The sequence below is a fragment of the Leishmania braziliensis genome, chromosome 1 (genome assembly GCF_000002845.2).
Source record: "Leishmania braziliensis MHOM/BR/75/M2904 complete genome, chromosome 1".
Lineage (NCBI taxonomy): Eukaryota > Euglenozoa > Kinetoplastea > Trypanosomatida > Trypanosomatidae > Leishmania > Leishmania braziliensis.
This window is the reverse complement of record NC_009294.2, coordinates 117,554-129,123: the sequence shown is the minus strand read 5'-3', so window position 1 is coordinate 129,123 and position 11,570 is coordinate 117,554. Positions and strand designations below refer to the sequence as shown.

Below are 11,570 nucleotides of genomic sequence, written 5' to 3'. Positions count from 1 at the left end.
CACTCTTGCGCTTGCTCACGTCTGTGAACCATTTGCCACGAGTGCGGAGCTCTGCAGCAGCACAACGCCGGCCTTCTTCAGCTCCTCTGTTCGCGCCGGCCACGCCGCGTCGTCCACGGCGGCCGTCAAGTTCTCCAGTAACACGACCTTGAAGCCGCTCTTGCACGCGTCCATTGCTGTGAAGAAGACGCAGAAGTCGTAAGCCACCCCGCAGACAAACACACGGCGAGCGCCAATCGAGTGTAGCAGCCCGGCGAGGCCCGTCGGCGACCCATTGTCGTCTAGGAAGGCGGAGTAGCTGTCTACCTCTTGCGAGACGCCTTTGCGTATAATCGTGTTGACGCGCTCCGTGCGGAGCCCTGGATGGAGCTGTGCCCCCGCCGAGCCCTGAACACAGTGCTGCGGCCACGGGCCGCCCTGGGCGATGAAGGAGCAGTGGTTTGCCGGGTGCCAGTCCTGCGTGGCCACCTGGTAGCGGAACGGAAGGCTGGCAGAAACAGCGTTGATGCCAGCCAGCAGGGACTCCCCCCTCTTGACAAGGAGAGGGGCGCCGGGCACCAGAAAGTCAACCTGCATATCGGCAATGATGAGCACATCGGTGGAGTTGCTGACAGAGACGCACGGCATCGACACCGACGGCGGCGGTGGCGTGGCCGTGGCCGCAACGGTAGCCGTGCACGCCATGCGGTGCCCTCAGGGAAAGATAGAGCAAGAGGGGAGTGCGAGAGAGCGGGGGGAGGGGGAGACTGGCGTTGAGGCGGAGAGCACGAATGCGTGGCTGGCGTTGTGGAGCAGCTGCTGACGGCGGTGGTGGAAGAGTCGAGGTATGTGAGAAGAGAAGCGCACAGACACGCAAGCCCGTGAAATGTGGAGAGAAGCGGCAGAAAGGAGAAAAGGGGGGAGTGATCGGGGGCGGCGCGTATGAGCACCGTCGTCAATACAGGGCGAGCTCGGCGCACGGTAGCAGGCCGCTGTCATAAGCGATGGAGTGCAGCTAACGTGCAGCGTATTTTCTAGTTTGTTCGTGCGTGCGTGACCCACGGGGGTGAGAGAGGGGGGGGGGGATGGATGGATGGATGGATGGATGGGTGGGCTGAGGTGGACGGACGGAGAAGCGAGGGGCGCATCCCAGGCGCTCTCATCTGTCCCATTGCCCTTTCCCCCCCCGTCCCCCTCCTCTTCCTCCTGCCTCCCGAAGCGAGTCTCCTTCGAGAGGGCGCGTAAGAGATTGGGGATGGTGCAAAAATGTGTGACATCGCTTCGTTGCTGATTTTCGTTTCCCCATGCCTAAGCACCGCTCGGATGACAAGAGGGGATGAGGAGGGGGGAGAGACACTCTTCAGTTTGCGATATCAGAGGGTCCAGCACTCCCCACAGATCGAGTGAGGGGACGCCAAGCAGCCCCCTCCCCCCAACTATCCTTTGCCAATGCCGAGTTACTTCTGGTGGCGACAGGGTCAAGCACGCACGTCGTGGGGGAGCGTGAGCGCTTCATCGACACGGATGCCGGCGGTCAGGGCCTGGGCCGGTGCGCTATGTTGAAGCGACTTGGCGGTGACCAAGTTTGCACCGGTCCACAGCAGATTGTGCCCCTTCAGTGGTCACAGCTGCAGAACGACCCGTGGCCGGTGCGATGCGCAGTGTCCGGCCTCTGGCCCCCACCAGCCCCTCCAACAGCAGAGGCTGCAGACACAACATCGCCGCTCGGGGCTCTGTGTGTGCCGAGTGCTTCGCTGTGAGGTACCCATGGTTTGTCAGCGGGTCCGCAGCCCGCCCTTGCGGCTGGACTCCGCCGAACCAGCTTGGCGGGCGCACGTCTGTACTAGCGCGTCACGTCCACAAAGAGGCGCTGCGGTGGACGTCGACACTTCATCCGCTTCAGCAGCAGCAGCGCGTCCTCTTGCGGCAACTGCGCCCCTGTCACATACGGCCCGCGGAGCTTCGCATCCTTTTCATGGCGGGTCGTGAGATGCGCACACTGAAGTCGCCGGCGAGTTCTCCGAACCCTCGGATATTGCCCGATCCTTCTTGCGGAGTGCCACGCCAGCTTCAGGACGAGTGCGGCGCGCGGCTGGGTTCCCGAGAGCTCCTTGTGAAGTGTCTTCGTCTCCTCGCGGCGCTCGCTGCTCAGAGCTCCGGCGACATCGATCAATCGCATTGGTCTGGCTGGCTCCCGTGCAGGGGAAGGTGGAGTGGGCCCACCCCCTTTTACCAACACAGGGGCTCTTGAGGCGGTTGACCACATCCACTCTCGCACCCCTGCCGCTCGCACGCCCAGGTGGAAATGACCGCCTTCGCCAGGTCGAAGCTCAGCAGGGTGCTTGGCATCAGCCACAGCTCTCAACCATCGCATGTGGCCCGCTCGAACCGCTCGTGAGACCGCTGCTCACGCCACAGCGCTGACATGTGCGGGTCTGTCCGAGTCGATGCACCGCCCTGGCAGACAGGCGCGCCCCCCTCCCACCCGCTCGCGTCATTGTTGGGGAGGGAATCGCCTCGCTGTAGAGCGCCGCGTGTTGCTCACGAAGAACCGTGCCCAGCGGCTGTGTCGGTGGTTGCGTCGGCTGCGTCTTTCCCAGTCCCCCTCCCGTCGACGGCCAGGGAAGGGGTCTACCGGCCGCTTGCCTTCGTCCATTTCCGCCGCTTTCTGGGCCTCCATTCGAGCTGCCGCGGTGCGCAGGTGCATCGTCCTGCCTCCCCTTCCTGGTCGTCTGCTGAGTTGTGGTGCGGAAGAGCCCCGCCGTGTAGTGGTGCTTGAGGTCGTCCTCCTCGGCAGCCGCGCCGCCGGTCATGTTTGATGCCGCTTCTCCTCGAAGCGTCAAACCATCGCCTGGTCAATTTCGCTTATCGTGAGAAGCGGATCGTCCACTTGTGCGATGCCTGCATCGTTCCTGCAAACTCCCTTGGAGGAGGAAGAGGAGGAGGATGGGGTGGATGGAGAGACGACTTCAGCCCCATCAAACGTTGTAGGCGTCATAGCGCTGTGCTCAAACACCCCGCACAGCGCCTTTTTTTGGCCCGACATCGTCGACACTTCCCTTTTCGGCGGAAAAAGGGGAATTTTTGCCTGTGCCCTCCCCCCCTCTTCTTTGGCTGATCTCCATTCGAATTTCTCCTGCAACCCTCGCAACGCCCTTGACGCGCACACGCCTGCCCCGCAGGCTCTAAACACACACACACACACACACACACACACACACGCAGGTGTGCGCGGTAAGATGCCTGCAGGCAGTGCACGTGTACGGGGTTAATGGGCGCCCTCGTGAGGGGTGGGGGCCCCAGAGACAGATGCAGCCAATTTGTCACCGAGTAGAAACGACGCACGTGAGTGGGAGATCGGCTGAAACGATGTCAAAGCACCGATGACCCTTCCCCACAACCTACGTGAGCAGCACTAGCAAGTGTAGCAAACTGAACGGCATCAGTCACCAGCGACGACGCTGATGGAGCGCGTCCATCGCAGCGGCAACGGCAACATCAGAGAGAAAGAGAGAGAGAGAAGTGCCATGCACGGAGGCACCTGAACAAACGGCCCCCCAACAGCATGGCTGCGGTGGGTCAACCCTCATCTACCCTACGCAGCTTCATCGAGGCATATGCGGGACATGAGAGGTAATCATCCCCGAGAGCCGATCTAGGGGAGAAAGAAAGAGAGAGAGAGAGAGAGAGGCGGAGGAAGGGAGAGGGTAACAGTAGGGGAAGTCGGCACATGCGCAACGCAGACGCGCCATTTGCCACTGACGTCATAAGCGTCACCATCAGCTGCTGATCGCGCGGAGTCACTTAACGAGATTCACCTCGCTCGCTCGCTCAGCTACCCAACGACGAAGCGCTGTGTTTTTCCTTTTCTTTTCAGGCAGCGCCACCTTTCCTCCTCCTTCTCTTCGTACTGCATACCGCCGCTCCTGCAGCCCATCCCCCATGAGACGCATTTACATCTCCGCGAGCTCGGCGTCATCAAGCGGTGTGTGTGCGAGCGTGGCGATCAGCATAGACAACGTTGTCCCACCCTGCCGCCAGCCCCACTTCCACTACGCCGCTGCTGAGATTCTTGACGTTACCGCTGTCCACCTGGCTCACTGTCGCAGCAGCACCAACAGCGCCGCGGTTGAAACGGGGGCCGATGCGCGCGACGATGTATTGCGTCAGCGCCACTGCCTCCACCCACATCAGCACCCACATCCACTGCGCCTCGAAGACGAAGGCGTCCTCCATATACTTGCCGTCGATGAGGCTGAGGAAGACCCACCCGAGGACGCCTGTGCAGGCCTTCATCGTGAACAAGAGCGTGAGTGTCGAGCTAGAGGCCGGGTACTCGGCGCGCCACAGGCTGCCCGTGGTGAGGACGCAGCCATATGTGAGGTGCAGCACGATGCCGCTGAGCATGATCGTCACTGGGATGGCGTAGTCGCGCGAAGTGGAGAGGGTGCGTTCGCTGAGGCTGAGGAGGACCACCACCGCCGCCTCCGCGCCGCCAACGGCCCAGACCGGGAGCGAGAAGGTGCTGCCAAGGAAGGTGGCTATCATGAAGAGCTTAAACACAACGCCGAACGGGATGCTGTCGTCGAACAGCTCCAGCGTAGGCACCCACAGCAGCGACGCCGTAAAGAAGGTGGCGCCAAAGACGATGTCTACTACGTGGCGAGCAAAGTGGCGCGGCAGGCACAGCGCCCGGATCGAGGTGCCGTAGGAATGCGCGTAGTGCCACAGAACGCCATGGGAAAACGCCTTTTGCGAGTGGCCTGCGCTGCTGCTGCTGCCCGGCATGGCGCTGAACTGCAGCAGCGCAGCCGCGGTGCCGTCGGACATCACGGCGCTCGCTGGCACATTTTTCACGCTTGCGCTCTTCGCATGTACCCCGTTGCCGCTGCCGCTCACGTGGAAGGAAATGAGCTCCGTCCACTGGGGCCATCCGGTAGCCGACGCTCCAGGTAGCACAGTGAGGCGGCAGGCGACGACGAACACGCCGAGGTAGCACAGCAACGCCGCCCAACATGGCGCCAACGACACCGTCGGTGTCACCACCATAACATACTGCGACGCGACTGTGGACAGCAGAAGCATAGCAGGACGTACTTGATGGAATAGCGCGAGTGTGCCGCTGTCGCTGAGCTCCTCACCACCGTTACTGTCTGCCGTATCCTTGTCATCCCTGTCGGCGGCTGGGCTGCGGTGAACATGCGGCTCGTGGTAGAGCGCGCACTCGACCCACGTCAATAGCCCAGAAGTGGCTGCTGCGCTGGCTATACGACCAACAAGGGCGAAGAGGACAGTACTCTGCCCGCTGCCCCACGCACCAACCATGCCCACGACGGCCAGTGCCATGCAGGAGCGCCGACACCCCCATATCTCCATCAGCGGACTCAGGGCTAAGCCGCCAAGCCAGTAGGTGGCGGTGCCGGCATAGAAGAGCGCCGAGTTGGCGGAGAGAGAGAGGGCGTACTGATGCTGCAGCGGAAAGGCGCAGCTGCCCAGGAGGCCGTCGGCCAGTGAGACGAGCGCGGCGATCGTGAGCAGCTTGATAGGGGTGCGGCTGCGAGTCCGCATGAGCATCAGTATGGGCCATGTACTGAGCACCATTGCCGGGACGAGAAATGGCAGCAGCGTGTCTTCCCAGGCATCATAGATGGACGGCGACGGCTTGTACGGCTTGGTGGTACTCGTCACCGTCGGCTCCATGGCGCGGGCGAGTGTATCTGCCTGCATTGGTGTGGGTGTGGGTGTGTATGGGAGGGGGAGGGGGGAGGGAGGGAGGGGGGCTGACGGTGGCGATAGAGCCTCAATGTGCAGGGAAGCTCTGCGATGCTTCCAGAGAGAGAGAGAGAGAGAGGGAGAGCAGAGATGGATGAACGGAGGATCAGCGGAGTGAGCTGGGGAAAGCATAATGGAGCCAGAGGGAGGAGACGGAGGGCGAGAGGTGTCCACACAACGCACACACGCACCATGACAAAGAACACCAACAGCAGCGCGCTGTTAGCGTGGGCACGTATGTGCGCAAATGCCTCCTTTCCTTCGCCAGCGTGAGAGAGGGGGACGGGGGAGGGGGGGGGGGGGAGACACCGGCACTGGAGGCCCAGGCAGTCGGAATAGTGGGAGAGAAGGGGCCATCAGGTGACGGGGGCCCTTTTCTCAGAGGAAATGGAGACGGGAGGTAACGCTGACGGGCAGAATAAGCGAGAGATCGCCTCCGCTGGACAGAGAGGCGATGAAAGTTCGACCGTGACCCCCCCATCTCGTCGTCCCGTTGTGTCCCGCGAGAAATGCCTGCCAAAAAACAAGTGGGGGGAGGGAGGGGGGGGGCGGCAAAGGAGACGAAGCTGTCTGCTTGCCTCCGTAGGACCCTGCGGACTCACTCTTTCTGGCTAGGGGGGAAGGCGAGGCGAGAGGGAGGGTAGCGAGGAGGTGAGAGGCAGAGAGTTGCTGAAAGTGCAGCCAATGACTCCCATACAGACGCACAGAGAGAAGAGGCACACGGTGGTGGTGATGAGGAGAGGCAAAACACGCACACGCACAGAGCCACCACTCCCCACTAAAAGTGCACCCTCACCTCGAGGCAGAGACAGTTGAGTAGACCGGCGGGTTAAACAAGTTCAGAGGACCACGAGGCCCCCCGTGTCGGGGGTGCTGGTGTCGGGGCCGGTGGGAAGGTGAGGCGTTGAGGCCGTGGGGTAAAATGATCAAGCGAGGGAAAAGGGGAGCCGAGAAGCGGCGGCAGCAGCAGCAGCAGTGCAGAGCAACAGCGGAAAAGCCAAAGGGGCGCGCAGTGACAGGAAAGGCACACACATCCCCCACACGCACGCCAAGTAGAACACCGTTGGTGAGGCAGGAAGCGCAACGGATGCCGTAGGAAATTGGCAGGGAGTGTGAGTGGAGGGGAGAGAGGGCGGTGCATGGGGCGCCGGCCGCGCTCGGATACACACCGTGGCTAAATCACAGTGACGACAGCGCCTCGTCCACGAGGCGCTGCAGGTTCGCCTCCTCGGCCGCTTTTTGCTGTGAGGTCTTCTCCCCCTTGCGCTGCAGCTCTTGTGTGCGCTGACGGACTTGCTCCACCTGCTCCGAAAGGCCAGAATTAAGGTGCGAGCAGAGAAGCACCTGCTGCTGTACTTCATTGCGCGCGGCCTTGAGCTTGCGAGTCATGCCGGCGTACTCGCGCTGGGCATCGTGGAGGAGGCTAATGGTCGTCTGGACGTACTCGGAAAGCACCCGACGCCGCTGCCGCCGCTCGTCCATGGCAATGTGGCGCAGAGTGGTATGCGACAACGTGCTTTCTGTGCGACAACCACCAGCCGAGGCGCCCGCTGCCACCACCTGCCTCTCGCTTCGGCGGCGGCGTCGCTCCGCCAGCTTTGCCTCGTACCACCGCTGCTGCTCCTCGGCCAGCTGATGAAGGAATTGTGTGTAGTACTGCGCTACCGCCTCCTCCTTGCTCTCATTCAGCGCCTCGTGGAGGTCATGGTCCATCAACGAGTCGCTCCAAGACATGTACAGCACGTGATTCCTACCAGACGGCGGCACTGCCCCAGTTATTGCGGTCTTTGCCGTCGAGGTGTTCTCTGAGGACGTCCCAGCCTCGCTCGCGCCGGCATCAGCGCTGTGGAGCCGCGTAGCGGCACCTCTGCTGTACACATTCTCCGCCATCGGCATGTCTTCGACGTCATCCTCTTCGAGGAGCAGCGCCACCTCCTGGTGGAGAAACATGCGGGAGCTCGAGTTACGGATGCGGTTGGTGGTGCTCTGCCACGAGCAGGAGTGCCCTGAGCTGCGGTAGTGCTCTTGCTGATGATCGCGTCGCGCCCGGCCGCAGGCGACGTGGCCGCAGATCAAGCACACCCACAGGTCCTCGTAGGTGCCGCACACCTTGCAGCGTGCATCGTTGAGCAGGTCGTACACGGAGAAGCGACAGAGCGGGCACTCGGCCGATCCGGAGGGAAGCTGCGCGTAGCAACTTAAATGAAAGGCGTGCTGGCAGAGCGTCGTGACGCAGGTGCTGAGGTAGAGGGGGTCCAGGCAGATGGGGCAAAAATCGCTGCTCAGCAGCGGGCCCAGCCCACCACCGCCACCGCCGCCGCCGCCGGCGAGGGGCAAATGAGGTGGCGTGTGGGCTGCACAGTTCAACGCTGCTTGCCCCACCGCTGCTGCTGGGGACAACGGCGCGTGGTTGCATGTGGACGGTGCCACGGCGGCGGTGAACGCGGAGGTGTGCCGCGGCGGTGGCGGGGCTGCGCCCTTGCGCACCGCAGGTGTTAAAGCAGGCGATCGCCGCGCTTGAGAGGGCGTTGCAGGACCAGAGGACGCGGTATGCGGGCTACGGTGCAGGTGGTGGGGATGGTGGTACTGATTGTGCCGCTGTAGAGACCCGCAAGTGTCGTGGTGCTCGTCGTCATCGCCATCCGAGGCGTCGTCTCCGTGGCCCTCACCACCAGCGCTATCGCCGTTGCCACGGATGGGGTAAACAGTAGCGATCGCTTCCCATAGAGAAGCTTTGTGGGTGCCGGTGCACCAGCGTGCGCCTGCGTGAGCTTGATGGTGGTCGCCGTCGAGTTCGTGGTCGCTGATCCTGGGATCACCAGCGCCGACTTCCTCGGCCTCCGGCTCTCCTCGTGGCTCTGCAAAGGCACAGTGCGTAACGATGACTGGCTGTGCGTCACTCACGTACTCCACCGGCGCCGTCAAGCCTAGTGCAGCGCCCTCCTCCAGCGCAGTTTTTATCAGTGTCGCCTGCGCCGCACGGTGGCACTTTAAGAGGATGCAGTAGGCGTGAATCTCGCTTACAACATACCCCACACGCACCAGTTCGATCCAGCTCATCTGCTCGGCTTCGACGGTGGAGCACATCAGCCTTGTCCTCGCTGAGAGAGCGGATGAAGTGGAAGCGAGCGACGACGACGATGTCGAGGCCACGGAGGACGAACGCACGTTGCGATCTGGCGAGCGACGTGCGGAGTGGCAAAGCGCTACAGGGTCTGCTGTGTCGCTCTGCGGTACAGCTAAAGCGCTCTTGATCAGCAACTGAGGTGTCGTGGCAGTCGCCGACGCAGCTATCGAGCCAGCCATCGCCGGTGACAACGGCGGCGAAAGGGCGACCGTGAGCGACGACGTTGTCTCCAGCGGCGCCTGCGCCATCGCGGACGCCTCGATCGACACGAGGCGACTCAACGTGCGAGATAGGCTGGCAGTGATTGGGATCGTGTGCCACAACAGCCACGGGGATGCCACTGCCCCGGGAGTGGCCGACGGAGGTAGCAGGCGAAGTGTAACGGTGTTGATTGCGTCGCGATCGAGCGCCATTGCCGCGAGGAGCTCCATTTTTTTACGTTGCTTCCTTTCCCTCGTTGCTCCAGCGAGAGCAGTAGCAGCAGTTGATGGGCGAGTAAAGGTTTCGGAGGGTAACACGTTGGCACCGGCCACACACACACACACGCACACTCATGTGCGTGCAGAGAGAGAGAGAGAGATGCGACGTAGGAGGGCGGGAGTTGTTTCGGTACCCGTATGACAGCCAAGGTCGCTTTTATGGAAAACAGATCGGAGAGCAAAACATGAGAGATGCAGAAGCGGGGGGCGGGTAGGAGTACGACATTTTGGGGGAGCAAGAGGAGGGCTGTGTGCGTGTGGGTGTTCCTCAGTTGTTGCACGTAGGAGGGAGACACGCACACACACACGCACACCCACGTACGCGAGATGTCATTCTCGCCGCGTAGCTCATCCCACCCTTTCCCCCTCTTACCGTAAGAGGGAGAGCTAGAGAGCAGCAGGGTCGCCGGCGGCTGCATCCGTGTCAGCAGTCATGACGGCGACCCCCTCCCCTCCCCACCCGCCGTCACCCATCCCAGACGTGCGTCTCAGCGGGCGTGGCGCCCCCCCCTTTGTGGGGGGGGGGGGGCGTTTGTTGTTGTTGGCGGAGGCGGACCGATTTCAGCGAAAATGCACCGGAAAACACCAAAACAGCGGAAAAGGAGCCAAAATGAAAAATGCATGAGAGACCGAGAGGCCACGCAGGACCACCGCGTGAGGGCGGGAGGTGGCGGCGCACAGTCACTCGCGCGTGCACGCTGCTGGGCGCGCACAGGCGCCGGTGCCTGCATGCCCGCCACTTCGCTTCCCCTCCCCATTGCTTACTGGGTCGAGACCTGCTGCAGCTTTGGGTTCCACATGAAGCCGAAGGACGCGCGGCGGTGCGTCAGCTGCTTGTACACGTACGCCACAGCGCGCAGGCGGGACTCGATGCGCTTGCGGTCACGGGCGTCCAGGAACACCTTCATCAGCTTGCTCCCATCCGTGCGGTAGCGCCAGCGGCGGCCCACCACGTCGCTCGGGTAGATCAGGTCGTTCAGGATGTTCTCGAACACCGCACTGCTCGTCTTCGAGCGCTGCACCTTCTGCAGCTTGTACACGTCATTCGGGCGCTTCGTGATCTTGCGCTGCGCAACCAGCATCACCAGGTAGCCGGGGTGGCGCTTCTCCAGCTCGGAGGTCAGCGCGCGCTGAACCTTGCGCACCAGCATCAGGAAGCGCAGGGGGTAGAAGACCACCATCGCCGTCTTCTTCGAGCGCGGCACCTTGACCTCGCGCGCGCTGTTGATGTGAAAGCGCGGCAGCTCCTGACGAAGCGTCTTGTGCGACGTCTCGAGCTCGAACAGCGTCTTTGCGACGCTCTCCTCGAGGCTGCTGGGCTTGCTGCGCTTCAGCTTGCGGAGCTTGCGGAGGTAAGGCTGCATGATGTCTCTCACTCAGGCTACTACACGTTTGTTGGTGATTCGGGGGGGGGGGGGAGAATACGACGTACCCAGCGTGAAAAGCACCGTCAGTGGGGGACGATGGTGATGAGACGGGAGGAAGGAAAAAGGGGGGAGGGGGAGGGGGGTGCGTAGGTGAGGCCACCCGCGATGCCGCGTGGGTCGTCAGCGGCCAGTCCATGGCGATAGAGAGAGAGGGAGAGAGAGAGGGATGGGAAAAAGCAACCCAGCAGTGGAGTAAACCCGCGAGAGACATCGATGATCGCGTCGTCGACCAATAGCGGTGATGCCGCATCGGGCCAGAACAGCAGCGATACCGAAGCTCATCGATCTCATTCATACGCGAAAGCCGCCGTATGTGTGTAGGTGTGGGTGATTGTCGGAGGGAAGGAGGGGAAAGATTGAGGGGGGGGGGCGGGGAGGCGGTCGAGTAGAGAAGCAGCGCTCTGACCCACACTGCTCCGTGACTCTCCACCGACACCTTCAACTACTCAACAATCTGTCAACCACTCGCTTCGCTTCATTGGCTCCTCCTCCACTTTCGGCTCTCCCCTTCCCCGTTGTCGAGTGGAGAGACGGCGCCGGTCAACCCTCGCGACGCCTCCTCGACTGCACTGGCACACACACACACAGAGAGAGAGAGAGAGACCTACACGTCATCCGTGCGCGCCATCCCTACTGCGTTTTCCCTTCGGTGCCCGTCATTTTCTCTCGTGTCGTTCTTTTCCTCCTCGTTGGCCGCTGCGCTGTCTTTTCAGCGAAGTGAAATGAAGAAGAAGAGGGGGGCAAAAAAAAAAAAGGGCAGCGCAGCGGCAGTAGTGAGAGGGGGGG

At 62.3% G+C, this 11,570-nt stretch overlaps 4 protein-coding genes across 4 annotated transcripts; all 4 read right to left on the bottom strand.

The window, feature by feature from the left end:
• Positions 1-15: 15 nt before the first annotated feature.
• On the bottom strand, positions 16-684 carry LBRM_01_0500 (alpha/beta-hydrolase-like protein; the record flags this gene model as incomplete). The annotated part of the gene is made up of 1 exon (XM_001561441.1): positions 16-684. One exon carries the CDS (start codon positions 682-684, stop codon positions 16-18), a length of 669 nt encoding a protein of 222 aa, XP_001561491.1.
• Positions 685-3,957: 3,273 nt separating this feature from the next.
• On the bottom strand, positions 3,958-5,706 carry LBRM_01_0490 (hypothetical protein, unknown function; the record flags this gene model as incomplete). Its single annotated transcript, XM_001561440.1, has 1 exon — positions 3,958-5,706. One exon carries the CDS (start codon positions 5,704-5,706, stop codon positions 3,958-3,960), a length of 1,749 nt encoding a protein of 582 aa, XP_001561490.1.
• A 1,224-nt stretch (positions 5,707-6,930) lies between these two features.
• Positions 6,931-8,838, bottom strand: LBRM_01_0480 (conserved hypothetical protein; the record flags this gene model as incomplete). The annotated part of the gene is made up of 1 exon (XM_001561439.1): positions 6,931-8,838. One exon carries the CDS (start codon positions 8,836-8,838, stop codon positions 6,931-6,933), a length of 1,908 nt encoding a protein of 635 aa, XP_001561489.1.
• A 1,280-nt stretch (positions 8,839-10,118) lies between these two features.
• On the bottom strand, positions 10,119-10,721 carry LBRM_01_0470 (putative ribosomal protein S7; the record flags this gene model as incomplete). Its single annotated transcript, XM_001561438.1, has 1 exon — positions 10,119-10,721. One exon carries the CDS (start codon positions 10,719-10,721, stop codon positions 10,119-10,121), a length of 603 nt encoding a protein of 200 aa, XP_001561488.1.
• Positions 10,722-11,570: the final 849 nt, after the last annotated feature.